This window comes from Bos indicus, chromosome 2 (genome assembly GCF_029378745.1).
Source record: "Bos indicus isolate NIAB-ARS_2022 breed Sahiwal x Tharparkar chromosome 2, NIAB-ARS_B.indTharparkar_mat_pri_1.0, whole genome shotgun sequence".
NCBI classification, from domain to species: domain Eukaryota; kingdom Metazoa; phylum Chordata; class Mammalia; order Artiodactyla; family Bovidae; genus Bos; species Bos indicus.
In genome coordinates this window covers 9587658-9602681 of record NC_091761.1, presented here as the reverse complement: position 1 = coordinate 9602681, position 15024 = coordinate 9587658, and the positions used below count along the sequence as shown (strand labels likewise).

Genomic DNA, 15024 nt, shown 5'->3' with positions numbered 1-15024 from the left:
TTTTTCCAGTAGTCATGTATGGATGTGAGAGTTGGACTATAAAGAAGGCTGAGCCCTGCAGAATTGATGCTTTTGAACTGATTCTTGAGAGTCCCTTGGACTGCAAGGAGACCCAACCAGTCCATCCTAAAGGAAATCAGTCCTGAATATCCATTGAAAGGACTGATGCTGAAACTGAAACTCCAGTGCTTTGGCCACCTGAAGTGAAAGGCCGACTCATTGGAAAAGACCCTGATGCTGGGAAAGATTGAAGGCAGGAGAAGGGGACGACAAAGAATGAGATGGTTGGATACATCACTGACTCCATGCACGTGAATTTGAGTAAGCTCCGGGTGTTGGTGATGGAAAGGGAAGTCTGGCGTGCTGCAGTCCATGGGGTCGCAAAGGGTTGGACACAACCAGTGGCTGAACTGAAGGACACTGACTCATTAAGTTTCAAAGGAGGCTAGAGTACCCTGTGTTCAAGTAGTTCATACTTAATTCTTCCCCAAGCAGGTATTGCATCCCAACTAACACATCTAACCTGATTTCCATGTTACATTCATGGGAGGGAGCATTCAGTGATTGTTGGTTCTCTAAAGGTCCTCTCTCCTATGTATCATCGTTAATATATTTGAAATACCTAGGGGAAAAACATTTACTACTCAACCGATTCCTAATGGATTGTTCCTATTAAATAGCAATTTATTAAGAAGCCTAAATCTGTGTGAAATAGATTTTGTAACAACTTTTTATTTTAAAATTCTTTAATTATTTTCCCAGATGGGTGTTCCCCCCTCCCTTACAGCAGTCTCTTGTTTTCACTCATATTACTTGTTTCCGTTTTTATTGCCAGCTTCAATTTTGGTTCCTTGATGATATGCTAAAGAGATTTTTTACAATTAATTATTTAGAATTGGGTAATAATTGGTAGAACTTAATCTTCATTTAATTGCTTTTCTAAGGAAAAGCCACAATGGTTGCCCTAATCTTGTTTTTAAAAGTTCTTTCTTGACATCACAAGAATGAACATATCTGTTGAAGAAATTATTGAAGGAAGAACTGGTAAGGAATCAAAGAATCTGTACTTTGCTTAAAGTATATAACTTACGAATATTCTATGCACAGAAGTTGTTGATTACACATTATCTCCTTGTCCCAGATGCCACTGCAAGGCTTATCCACCTCATTTCACATGTTTGTATCCTCCCTTGCAATTATTGCTTCCCTGGTGGCTGAGACGGTAAAGAAGGCGCCTGCAATGCGGGAGACCTGAGTTCAGTCCCTGGGTTGGGAAGATCCCGTGGAGGAGGGCATGGTAACCAACTCCAGCATTCTTAGCTGGAGAATCCCACAGAGGAGCCTGGCAGGCTATAGTTGATGGGGTTGTAGAGTTGCACACAACTGAGTGACTAAGCACAGCACACTTACAGAAGTGGTTCTGAGTTGTAGTCTCACTTTGTGATTTCAGAGTAAGGAATTCGTTCACTAATTTGATCATTAATTCGAAAATAAGGATTGATAGTTTAGGATACAACGATAAATAAAATGAAAAATCTCAATATCTCATAGAACTAATAGGGGAAACAGAAAATGAACACTCTGAGTAAATTAAACAGTATGTAAAGATGGTAGTATGGAAAAAATAGGATATAAGAAAAGTGATAACACAGCAGGTGTAGTTGCTCAACCCTTGCATGTCTCCAGCAGACCCTGGAACCATGGCTGTTCCTTGGCCAGCTCCTGAGACTAGGCTCTTGAAATGTTCTTTCTGTTACTAACGAATGATGATATGCACAGAGCAATAGGGTGTACTATTCCAGCTTGTCAAGACTTCTCAGGATTATTTAGCAGGTACACCTGGTATCTTTGCTTGGGTTCTGTGTTTCAGCATCCATGGCTAGTTACGTAACAGGAATATGGCTACATGACCGGTGTCCCCATGGCAGGCTCTGACCCTAAGATTCCATGTGCCTGCAGTTCACAGCTAGAGAAGAATTGTGTCTTGTGTAAACTGAACAGGAGAAGGACTTGAAAGCCCATGCCTGACTTCTCTGGGCTTGCCTGATGCATTTAATTTTCCTGTTGTTTTTACTTTTTATCCTTGACTGTTACAAATCTTAGTTTTGAGTATGACCTCCTATTAAGTGGTGTGAGTCCTTCTGATAAGTCACTGAACTGGAAGTGGTCTTGGGACTCCTGAAACATAGAGTAAGAAGGACTGGGAGAGTATGGAGTCATGAGAAGTGTAATTTTGACAAAGACTCTAAGGAGGTGAGAAAGTAAGCTGTTCATTTATGGGGGTAGGGTGGGAGGTAGGGAGAGAATTCTAGGCAGAAGGGACAGCCTGTGCAAAGACCCAGAGGTGGGAACTTGCCTGGTTCAAGAAAGTGCTGGAGCCCAAGTGGATCAGAGGAGTGAGGATGGAACGGGGAGGATTAAGCTCAGAGACTCAGGGGCCTATAAGGACCTTCTTGAGGGAAGCGGGTGATATTGCTCAGTGCATGTTTGTGGGGTCGGTCACTAAATTCCCATCTTTCCTCTGAGGAGGAATATCTGCTTCTCATGTTTTCTTAGCTCAGTTGTTTCTGGTTTTGGCAGAGACTTAACATATTCTTTTTAACCTCATTTTTTTCTTTCATCAGTCCTTAACTTTTTTTTTTTTTGCTGACTTTTCACAGGAAAATAAGTCTCACCTTTTTGTTTTTCTTTTAGTCTTTTCATCTGTGTTGCCACTCACTGGGCTATTGGTTCTTCTGTCACCCCATACTTAGTGCCTCCCTATATAGTGTGCTCAATTCATGCGTGTTGGGTGAATGTGTGAGTGAGTGAATAATTGTGATCCTGAGGCAGGATAAGAGATTGCAAAGAAAAAAAGAGTGAGAAATGCCTGTGGAGTTTGATTTGTTTATTTATCAGACTGAATTATTTCCACTGAGGGGAAGGGCCCTTTGGGTAGGCAAGAAGGGACTGAGTCCAACTGCAAATGGCTCACTTTCTCACTGGCTCCCTATTGAGGCCTCTGCCATGTGCTTGTTCTTAAGTTATAAGGACTTTTTCACGTTACTCATCTCATTAGTTTTGGCAAATCACACTCAAGTTTCTGGTCCTAATGAAGACAACGTGCATTTTACTTGCTTCATACCATTTTTCACCTTTGGAGATCATGTCTTCATTCCAGCTCCATAATTTCTTCTTCGATTTGACATTTTCTCTGTAATAAGTATTAGTGCATTAAGTTTGTTTTTGCTTCAAACAGGCGCAGATTGTTTTTTTTTCCCTTAAACTCTAAAGCCTGTAAGAATTTTGGATCCAATATGGTGCTTAAGCAACGAAAAGAAGCCTTTTCTGATTTGTTGAACTCGTTCTTTAATTCAGCTCCCTTTTGTTCCTTTAAAAGAAGGAGGCTGTGTGTCCATGTTTGAAATGCTGTAAAGCTTAGACTGTTGAAGTCCTTTCCATTCTGCTTTATAGAACATGGAATAATATGGTCCTTTCTCTCATAAACTCCTTGGTTGTCCTTATTCTTTCCTAAACTTTCAGTCCTCCTTCCAATTAAGTAGGAAAATTGGGCTGGTATCCTGGGAGAAAGAATTGTAAACCTACTTTGTTGGTATTGTTTTGTAATAGTGAAAGTAAATTAGACTTAATCTGCTTGCATTATATTTATTTAGCAAATTTTGCTACTTAAGGGTTTTTTTTTTAATAAAAATTTCCGAGTTAAATTTTCTTATAAGAAGGAAACATTAATTTCCAAAAAGAATGCACTCTTAATATATGTTTTTGTGATTATTGTAATAATGTGAAATATTTGTCACCAGCAACTATGGGGTCAAGCCCAAAACTTCACCAATCCTAGGACTGGAAAGCTGGCTATAATTTCAAGTGACTTCTGTGGATATCCAACAATTATCACTCTTTACCCTGGTGCTTGGTCACTTCTGATTGTCTCTATCTTCTTTTCTTTTCTTCTTCATTTCTTTTCTTTTTCCTACTTTTCCCAACTTTCTGCTCTTCCTTCCTCTCCCTGTTCCATTCACCTAGAAGCTACATGCTAACTACCCTTAGTAAACCCTGGCAAAACACAAGGCTGAGTTTGAAACAGCTTTGACTGTCAAGAAGTTTGTTCTCACAGAGAAGATCAATACACAGAGAATAAAAACATACACCACAATATATCATGTGCCATTAGATGAGTCAGTACAGGAGAGGAGGGCCATCTAACTGGGATAAGTGCAAATTTATCCCAGTGCAAGTTTATGAAGAGGGTTGTTTGTCCTAAACTTTGAAGGATAGGTTAGGGTTTTTGATGGGTAGAGATTAAGATTTTCTTCAGATAGAAGAAAGGAAGGATGTAGCAGTAGAGTGGGTTGGTCTGGGATAGTGACTAGTGACCCATTTATGTCATGGTCATTGGAAAAGACCCTGATGCTGGGAAAGATTGACGGCAGGAGGAGAAGGGGACGACAGAGGATGAGATGGTTGGATGGCATCTCTGACTTGATGGACATAAGTTTGAGCAAGCTCTGGGGGTTGGTGATGGACAGGGAAGCCTGGTGTGCTGCAGTCCATGGGGTCACAAAGAGTCGGACAGGACGGAGCGACTGAACTGAACTGATAGAGCAGAGTTCTTCAGACGTTTTCAGTAAAGTGCCAGAGAGTAAATAATTTCTTTGCAGACCATGTGGCCTCTGCTGTTGTAGCAGAAGCAACCATAGGCAATCCATAAATGAGTACACTGGCAGTGTTCCAATAAAACTTTATTTACAAAATGGGCTGCAGGTCTGAGTTTGCCCATGGGCTGTCGTCTGCTAATCCCTGATAAAACGGTGGTTAGTAGGAAATAAATATGCTGTGCTTAGTAGTCAGTTGTGTGCAACTCTTTGCGACCCTTTGTACTGTAGCCCACCAGGCTCCTCGTCCATGGGGATTTTCCAGGCAAGAATACTGGAGTGGATTGTCATTTCCTTCTCTAGTGGGAAATAAGGCTAGAATGGGAGGTGATGGCCAGATGTCAGCTTATAAATGCTAAGCTAAAGACGTGGAAATTAATTGTACTCTCTTTAGTAAAACCATGATTATGTCTCTACTAAAGACTTTAAATACCTTGATATTTAAATATGGAACCAGATGTTTTCTGTTTACATCCTTTAGATACCTGTATAGCTAGCTCAATACTAAGATTTCTCTGATTAATATTTAGTATAAAAATAGTGGATAGAGAACAAACTAGGCCTTTGAATGCCCCGCAGTAAAGTTTGAGTCATAGCATCTTTGGGCTTCTTCTTCTTTTTTTTTAATTGTATTTTTTATTTTTATTTTTAAATTTTATTTTATTTTTTAACTTTACAATATTGTATTGGTTTCTCACAATAAAGTCTTCACTGGAATGGATCAAAAAAATCAGAGCTCAGAAAGTGGGAGAGAATGAATGGGTGGGCCCTTTGGAGATCTGGACTCAAAATGTCCACATTCTTCCCTGTTCAAAAACTGATAGTGTGAACTTGATTCCAAAGTAGATATAAAATCCACATTTTTTGATACTTACTCTTTAAAAGGCATTTTATTGGGCATGATTGACATGTAAAGGCTGTAGATATGTCACGTATATAACTTAATGAGTTCAGGGATAAATGTACACATGTGAAACCATCGCCACCATCAAAGCCATAGACATATGCATCACCTCCCAAGGTTTCTTCCTGCTCCTATTATTATTATCTTGTGGTAGGAACACTGAAAGTAAGATCAGTCCTGTTAGGAAGTATGAAATATGCAGTGTTGTTGGCAGTAGGTACTGTTGTACACTAAATCTCTAGTACTTATTTATCTTGTGTAACTGAAACTTCACACCCTTTTACCCCCACGTCTCCTTCTTCTCTGCCCCTGGAAACTCCATTCTAATCTTTGACTGTTTTGTGTTATTGTTCAGTCACTAAGTCATGTCCAACTCTTTGCGACCTCATGGACTGCACCCTGCCAGGCTTCCCTGTCCTTCACTGTCTCCTGGAGTTTGCTCAAACTCATGTCAATTGAGTTAACTCTTTTAGATTCCATGTATAAATGACAGCATACATTATTATCTTTGTGCATCTGGCTTATTTCACTTAACATAATCCTCTAGCTCTATCCATCTTGTTGCAAATGGCAAATTTCTTTTTTTTATTTTGTAAGACTGAATAATATTCCATTGTATGTATATACCAGTTTCCTTTATTCATCTGCTGATGGACATTTACGTTTTTTCCGTGTCTTGGCTGTTGGGAATAATACTGCATTGAACATGGGGGTACAAACCTCTCTCTTCAAGATTGATACCTTCAGGAATAGTTACACGTGTTGATTCTAAAATTCTACGTAATTTCATAGAAGATTGTATTAGGTACTATAGACAGTTCTTCTCTTGTCTCTGGTTCATTTCCTTTTTAAAACTTCCTCTACGGTAATATCAGACAAATCTGCAGTACTATTTCTCATGTCTTTCCTCAGAATCTTCCTCAAGGTAAGGATGTACCTTATTCATGTTTGCAGCCCTGTTATCTCCTGGTGCAAATCTAGCCGAAAGCAGACTATCAGTCTACATTTGCTAACTGAATGAATGTAGGTAAACATTTCTAATTGTTCCCAACAAGTTATTTCACTATATTTTGTGTTTTTCATTTCTTAATAGTTCTCATATAGAATGCATAAACCTCAAAGTTTAAAAGTCTTCAGTGTTAAAATATTAAATTTCATCTGTGATCTGTTTACAAAAACTTTATCTACTTAGTGTATTTGTAGCATTATATTCCTAGAGAGAAAAAAAAATTGTATATGAAATGAAATTATTGTAGATGCTTTATACATAGTTGAAAAGAAGTAGGCTAGTTTTTGTACCAGAGAAATCTGAAAATAGAGTTTCTCCATTCGTACATTTGTAACCTACATAATAGTACCAACATAATAAGATGTCAGATTCTCTTGGAAAGAAGTGGGGTTGTAATTTCTCAGCCCACCCTACTCCAGATGTTGCCAGATAAATGACTAGCAGTACCTTTTGTTTTAGCCCTTTCTGGATTTTGAGTTTTACCTATCTATACCCTATAGTCGGAGAAGGCAATGGCACCTCACTCCAGTACTCTTGCCTGGAAAATCCCATGGACAGAGGAGCCTGGTAGGCTGCAGTCCATGGGGTCGCTAAGAGTCGGACACGGCTGAGCGACTTCACTTTCACTTTTCACTTTCATGCATTGGAGAAGGAAATGGCAACCCACTCCAGTGTTCTTGCCTGGAGAATCCCAGGGACGGGGGAGCCTGGTGGGCTGCCGTCTATGGGGTCGCACAGAGTCGGACATGACTGAAGCGACTTAGCAACATACCCTATAGCAAAACCATCATACAGTGTTGATTCTAATAGGCTTTTTCAAGAACATTTCTTTATACCTATTTAGCAGTCTTTTGAATTTTAGTGATTCTCATTACTTAATGCTTCTAATCATGTGCTAAGTGGTTAAATCTTTGCCAGCAACCTCAGGGTCTTGCTCATGCATGTATATTTTATTTTTACTTGTTTCTTTCAATGTTTAGATTATATGTTTTCTAAGGGTGTAGTTGAAATCATTTGATATTGAACCATTTTTAAACCAATGCTGACATATTGAAAAGAAGATTGTGTGGGCAAGACATAATGATTATAATTAAGTGACAGAGAAAATAATATGGGCATGGAGAGCTGAAAAATACAATGGAGAACAGTAGGTAGATTATGGAGACAAAAGCACCTCTGGTGGAAAATCATATATTTAACCACACAATCTGTCCAATCTAAATGCCAAAGTATTTTTGTTGAAGAAGAAAGCTAGTGAGGGGGATTATTATGGCTATATATTATTTCTGGCTGCCAGTACCATTTGCCTGATCAAACTATTGACATCACAGAAGCCAGAAGCATCCTGTTTTTTAAGTCATGGCAGACAATTCTTTATAACTTTTTATTTGGAGGAAAAAGAATTGTTTGTGCCTCTTTAATTTCTATAACTAGGCTTTCAGCCAAGATTCTGTTTTTAGGGCTTTTTTTTTTTTTTTTTAAATGCTGTTTTTTGCTGCTGCTTATGCTGGGGCCAGAAAAACCAAGCTGAAGGAGGGAGTGGGTGGCTCAGAGGGTCAGCAAATGAGGGCTTCCTTCTCTGGTTGGGAGGAAATAAGCTAGTGAATATTTTTTTGTTGTTCAGTTGCCAAGTCATGTCCGACTCTTTGAAACCCCATGCACTACAGCACTCCAGGCCTCCTGGTCTTTGCCCAAGTTTGCCCAGGTTCATGTCTATTGAATTGGTGATGCCATCCAACCATCTCATCCTCTGTCACCCTCTTCTCCTTCTGCCTTCAGTCTTTCTCAGAGAGCATCAATGTCTTTTCCCGTAAGTCGGCTCTTCCCATCAGGTGGCCAAAATACTGAAGCTTTAGTTTGTGCATCAGTGAGTGATATTCAGGGGTGATTTCCTTTAGGATTGACTGGTTTGATCTCTTTGATGTCCAAGGGACTCTGAAAGCAGAAACTAGTAAATATGGTGGAAACCAAATTCCTAAGGCTTTTCGGTGAGAGAGAAAGTACAAATACATGGAACTTGGAGTAAAATGAACCTGTTAATCCTGCCTGTGCTCTATTAGCTGCTCAATGTTTGCCTCGGTTTTCTTGCCTTAAAACGGGGGAAGTCTTGCGGGTTTGTATTGAGATGAAATTGGACAACGTATATAAAGTTTCTAGTACTGGGCCTGGGGGAAGAGGTGTGTGTGTGTGTGTTACACAAATACTAATTTTTTTCCTATTTGAGCTTAGAAAGACAGTTTTGGTCAGGCCTACATTATGTCCTAAGTCTGTCAGGCAACCTAAGGTATAGATAGAGGAGATCTCCTCAGAGAGAGACGGTGTGTTTTTGATAGTGAAGATTTGACCTTTGCAAGTTGTTTTTTTCTGAATTTGATACTCATTTCTCATCAGATTTATTAACAGTATTGGACTTCCCTGGTGGCTCAGAGGTTAAAGCATCTGTATTAGTACATGTGAAAAAATAAAATCATCCATTCTGGATTGGAAGACATTTTGTGAATCAAACCCAGTTTCAGAATGCCAGGAGGTTTTTGGGTGTCTTATTTTGGCAACTGTACTTTTATAAAGATGGAACAGATGGAATATGCAGAGTTTTTAATTAATTTAGTTTAGACTCTTACTACACTTGGACTTTGTCTATAAATCCAAAGGCTCTGAGAATTTCTGAAACTAATCTTTGGAGCAAACAAATTAATAAAAATTCCCTATTGAGTCCCATTCCTGAAAATGCTGTTGAAGGAACCATTGTAGTACCTTTGGTTTGAATAAGGCCCATCACCAAATTTTAAAAGCTTTTAAAATTATTAGTTTCCTTATCTTCTAGTTCAGTTCAGTTCAGTCACTCAGTCGTGTCCGACTCTTTGCGACCCCATGAACAGCAGCATGCCAGGCCTCCCTGTCCATCACCCAACTCCCACAGTCCACCCAAACCCATGTCCATCGAGTCGGTGATGCCATCCAACCATCTCATCCTCTGCTGTCCCCTTCTCCTCCTGCCCTCAATCTTTCCCAGTATCGGGGTCTTTTACAATGAGTCAGCTCTTCACATGAGGTGGCCAAAGTATTGGCGTTTCAGCTTCAGCATCAGTCCTTCCAATGAACACCCAGGACTGATGTCCTTTAGGATGGACTGGTTGGATCTCCTTGCACTCCAAGGGACTCTCAAGAGTCTTCTCCAACACCACAGTTCAAAAGCATCAATTCTTTGGTGCTCAGATTTCTTCACAGTCCAACTCTGACATCCATACATGACCACTGGAAAAACCATAGTGTGCAGTATTCCTCTTATATGGTTTATCTGAGTTTGGTACATTATCCTTCCCTCCTCTTTCTCTTATGGAAGATAGGGTGTAAAGAGAAAAAAGTGAAAGGGTTAGTTGTCAGTCGTGTCTGACTCTTTGTGACCCCATGGACTGTAGTCTGCCATGCTCCTCTGTCAATGGAATTCTCCAGGTAAGAATATTTGAGTGGGTAGCCATTCTTTTTTCCTGGGGATCTTCCCAACCAAGGGATTGAACCCAGGTCTCTTGCATTACAGTCAGATTCTTTACCATCTGAGGAATAAACTATTCTGTACTTACAGTTGTGTCCTATGTCATTTAAGGTACTTGCTTTGGAAACAAGCAACAGAACCCAACTCATGCTATAAGATTCAGGGAGTTTGATACAACTCACAGATCATCAGGAGGGGCTGTATAACACTTCTTCTGGAAGGAGAGGGAAGCACAGAGAGGGGAAGCTTATAGACTCCCAGAGATGATTCAGCTTCAGCAACTGTTAGCCTCTGTGTATCTTTAATCAACATTTCAAGGGCCTAACAGACTGTCTGGCCTGTGGTTTTGTTGTTGTTCAGTCACTAAGTTGTGTCCGACTCTTTGTGAACCCATCGACTGTAGCCTACCAGGCTCCTCTGTCCTCCTCTGTCTCCTGGAGTTTGCATTAGTTGGATGCTTTATGCCAGTGGCTCAGTACATTTTGTCTTGGGGTTTAGGGGCAGGTGGCTGGGGTATTTACTTTAGATTGAGCAGCAGCTACTTGTCCTCTACGCATAGTTTATTGTACTAGGTGGACCTGTACAAGGACATCTGGTTTAGAAGCTCATCATACCATTTTTATTACAACCTTTTATTATTTTGCCAAGAGTTATATTTCCCATTTGAATTTGAAGCCGTGGTCTGGCACGAGCGTGTGTTTGTGATTACTTTTTTATTTTTAATTAATGTTATATAAAAATTTAATGATTCTATTTTTGACGATTGTATTTTGATCTAAATGCCTTTGTTGTGGTCCAAAAGCAATTTAAAGTCTCGATTATTTTAACAAAGAATAGATAAGGTGTGATAAGTTTTGTAGCAATACTAAATTCAGTCAGTGCTGCAATTGCTTCACTGCAATTCAGTCAGTGCTGACTGGGATTTTTTACCTGACATGATGTTCTTGCTAAAAATTCTTAAATATAGGTTTATACAAACGCATAGCAGCATAGTTAATCCTTATGAGCTGTTTCTTAGTGATGTTCTCATGTTTGTGAAGTGGTCTCCAATTGTGAAGTAATAATTTTTGTTATAAATAACAATATTATAATTTGATTTGACGAACACTATACAGAGCACATTATTTGCATTATTTCACTTTATTAGCTCAAATTAGTGGCTGCTGTCCTGATTTTACAGATGAGCAAATGGACTGAAAGGTGAGTAACTTACCTAAAGTCACACATCTAGGGAACAGCAAAGATGGACCTTGACTGACCTCAGAGCCCATAAATAGTGGAAGAGAAGAAAGACATTTTTAGCAAAGGTGTTGTGATGCTGGCTTTGCAAAGGTATTTCCATGATGGTAAAAGTTCTTCCGTAGCCAGATATTATCAATGGTAAATCCACGAACACATTGTCAAAATCTGTAAGGCTGGAGGTGTTAAGTAGAAGCCAGCCTTAGTTCTTTTTTCTTGAATTTATCGTCTATATATTTAATTGATAATGTTTTTAATATTTTAGTAAAAGTTTTTTTAACTTAAGGTGGAGCTAGGGGCAAACATACCTGCCAGTGCAGGAGACTTCAGAGATGCGGATTAGATCCTTGGGTCAGGAATACCTCCTGGAGGAGGGCATGGCAACTCACTCCAGTATTCTTGCCGGGGGAATCCTGTGGACAGAGGCGCCTGATGGGCTACAGTCCGTAGGGTCGCAAAGAGCTGGACATGACTGAAGCAACTTAGCACACACACATAGGTGATCTACAGTATTAGTGTCAGCAGTACAGCATAGTGATTCAGTATTTTTGTAGATTTTATTCCATTATAGGCTATTACAAGATAATGGCTGTAATTCCTTGTGCAATACAACACATTCTTGTTGCTTATCTATTTTATAAATAGTAGTTTGTTAATCCCATACCTCTAATTTGTCCCCTCAGCTTCCCTCTCACTTTTGGTTATCTTAAGTTTATTTTCTATGTGAGTTTGCTTGTTTTGGGTATACGTTCATTTGTATTATTTTTTAGATTTTATTTAAAAGTAATATCATAGTATTTATCTTTCTCTAACTTATTTCACTACGCATAATATTCTCTAGGTCCATCTGAGATTTTGTTTTGATATTTTGTAATTTGGAACTAAAACACATCCTCTGCTTTCCAGACAACAGAGCAAAATAAAAGAGCTATCCATGCACTAATGGGTTTGGTGAATAGCATTTTATTCTAAGACCTTTGACTGTATTTATTAGTATTAAATCTATGTAACTTGATAATACCCACTCCAGTGTTCTTGCCTGGTGAATCCTGGGGACGGAGGAGCCTGGTGGGCTTCCATCTGTGGGGTCGCACAGAGTCGGACACAACTGAAGCGACTTAGCAGCAGTAGCAGCAACTTGATAATATTAGAAATTTGTCATATAAAGTAAAAATTTTCCTAAAGCCAGAAGCTGTCTTTGCATTATTTACTATTCTCACTTTCCGTTATTCACTATTCTCCCTTCTTTTCCTTTTAACTGGCAGACAAAATAGTGATAATACTATACCTTATTAATAATATTCAACTTAATCAGTTTTAGGAAGAATGAATTTGGTGGAATGTTTAACACCTTTCTATCCATCCATATGTATGTATCTTCTAAGTTTTTCAACAGTTTGGTATTGTTCAGGTGTTTTAAATGACATTTTACAGTATAGTGACATATGCTTTCTAGGATTTAATGTGCTGTGATTTTGTCTTTTCTAGTGTCTGTATTTATGCTGAAAGTCCAGGTGAATGACATCATCAGTCGTCAGTACCTGAGTCAAGCAGTTGTAGAAGTGTTTGTAAACTACACAAAGACAAATTCCACAGTAACTAGAAACAATGGAGCAGTGTTGATAAGCGTACCCTACAAGTTAGGACTCAGCTTAACCATTATTGCTTACAAAGATGGCTACGTGTTGACGCCTCTACCTTGGAAGACCAGAAGAATGCCAAGTAAGCACTTAAATAGTGTTTTGCCTTCACTAAATGTAAATGATTTTTTACTCTTTGAGAATTGCTTGTTCTGGTAAACTGAAAATATGACTGTCTATGTGAAGCCAGTATAAGGAAATTAGAAAGGTGTGCCAGTTTGAAGAAAATATGAAGGCCTTTTTCCTGCTACAGAGGCCTGAAGGAATCCTGAGAAACAGCTCTGCTCTGGTATAAAACTTGTCTGCAGGTGTATGGGGGTAGGGGGCATGGCATGCCTACAGGATTGCTAAGTTGTTTCAGTCGTGTCTGACTCTGTGCGACCCCAGAGACGGCAGCCCACCAGGCTCGCCTGCCCCTGGGATTCTCCAGGTAAGAACACTGGAGTGGGTTGCCATTTCCTTCTCCAATGCATGAAAGTGAAGAGTGAAAGTGAAGTCGCTCAGTCTTGTCTGACTCTTAGCGACCCCATAGACTGCACCCAACCAGGCTCCTCCATCCATGGGATTTGCCAGGCAAGAGTCCTGGAGTGGGTTGCCATTGCCTTCTCCGGCCTACAGGATTAGGATGGGCCAAAGTATTGGTGAAGGGACCTTCTCTAAAGGTAGATGAACAGTTTAGATTTACATGATGACTAATAAAGCCATTCTTATAGATTCTTGAACACATGAATTTAAGTTGTTTAGAAACTGAGTTTACAGCATATAGGGAATAGGTCAACAGCAGGGCTAAAATAGATTCAGGGAGTCTAGCTATGAAACTGTGGCTGTGCTGGGGGACTGTAAGGCTAGCCTGATGTAAGAAAGGAGATGAAAGGAGACGTAAGCATATAAGAGGCATACTAGAGAAAGAATCAATATTTATTATGGTAATCATTTTTCAATATATACACATATCATGCCATTGTATACCTTAAGGTTATATAATGTTATGTGTCAGTTATATCTCAACAAAGCTGGAAAAAATTGGTAGTACTTAGTATCACTAATTTGGAGAAGGAAATGGCAGCCCACTCCAGTATTCTTGCTTGGAGAATCCCATGGACAGAGGAGCCTGGTGGACTACAGTCCATGGGTTGCAAAGAGTTGGACATGACTGAGTGACTACCACAGTATAACTAATTGGATATTGGGGGTAAAATGGCCAACCAGTTTCCAGAATACAAGTCTGATTGGAAGGATGATCCATTCGGCAGTCAGTCTTTTCAAAAATTTTATATTTTATTGTTCTTGTTAAATTTTAGATATTATAGTTCATATTGGAAACATTTGAATCATTGAACTATTTAAAATTAGATTGAGAAAGAAAATGAAAAATTAGGTAATTTAATAAGATTCACATGAGTAAAATTCTAGAAAATAATGACTAGAAAATCTGTATAGGGATATGGTTGAGATAAATTCATGGTCTCAAATGATTTAATTTTTTTTAAAGATAGAAATTAAACACAACTATTCATTCAGAAAAAGTGAGAAAAACAATGAAAGAAGAAACCAACTATTGGGAAAAGGAAATAATAAAGACAGAAGTATATTGGCATATGTTAGAAAAATATAAAGAAATAGTTGACAAAAATACATAAAAGTTTTAAAAGTCATAAAAGTTATTGATAACAAATTTGATGGCAAATATCTTAAAAATCCAATAAAACAAACAATTTTGTTATAATGTAAATGATTATTGCTTTTAGATGAGGTAAATTAATCATGCATAAAATGTTCTAGATAAAAATAACTTCTGAGGCTATAAGGAAAAGTACTGCAGGTCATTCTACCATATCAATCAGTACAGCCTTGATCCTGAGACCTAACAAAGGTCAAAATTAAATGCCCTCTTGTGAGCATACTCTTTCTCATTTACACATCACTCTATAGATCAATCTTACCTGTAACTTGAAATGCAAAAATCCTAAGCAGAATAGTGAAAAAGAATTTCACCATTATTTAAATATAGCGTACTGTCCAGACCAAGTAGAATTTTTCTCTTTGCAGGACTATACAGATGTCAGACTTTATTAATTTTATATATC

The 15024-nt window shown here is 38.7% G+C and overlaps 1 protein-coding gene across 1 annotated transcript in view; it reads left to right on the top strand.

Moving 5' to 3' along the window:
• The window catches only part of FAM171B (family with sequence similarity 171 member B), a 76106-nt gene that overhangs the window by 36933 nt on the left and 24149 nt on the right, over positions 1-15024 (top strand). Inside the window, exon 2 of the mRNA XM_019969654.2 lies at positions 12786-13019. Within this exon, the coding sequence (XP_019825213.2) occupies positions 12786-13019 (234 nt within the window). The remainder of the gene's footprint in view (positions 1-12785; positions 13020-15024) is intronic.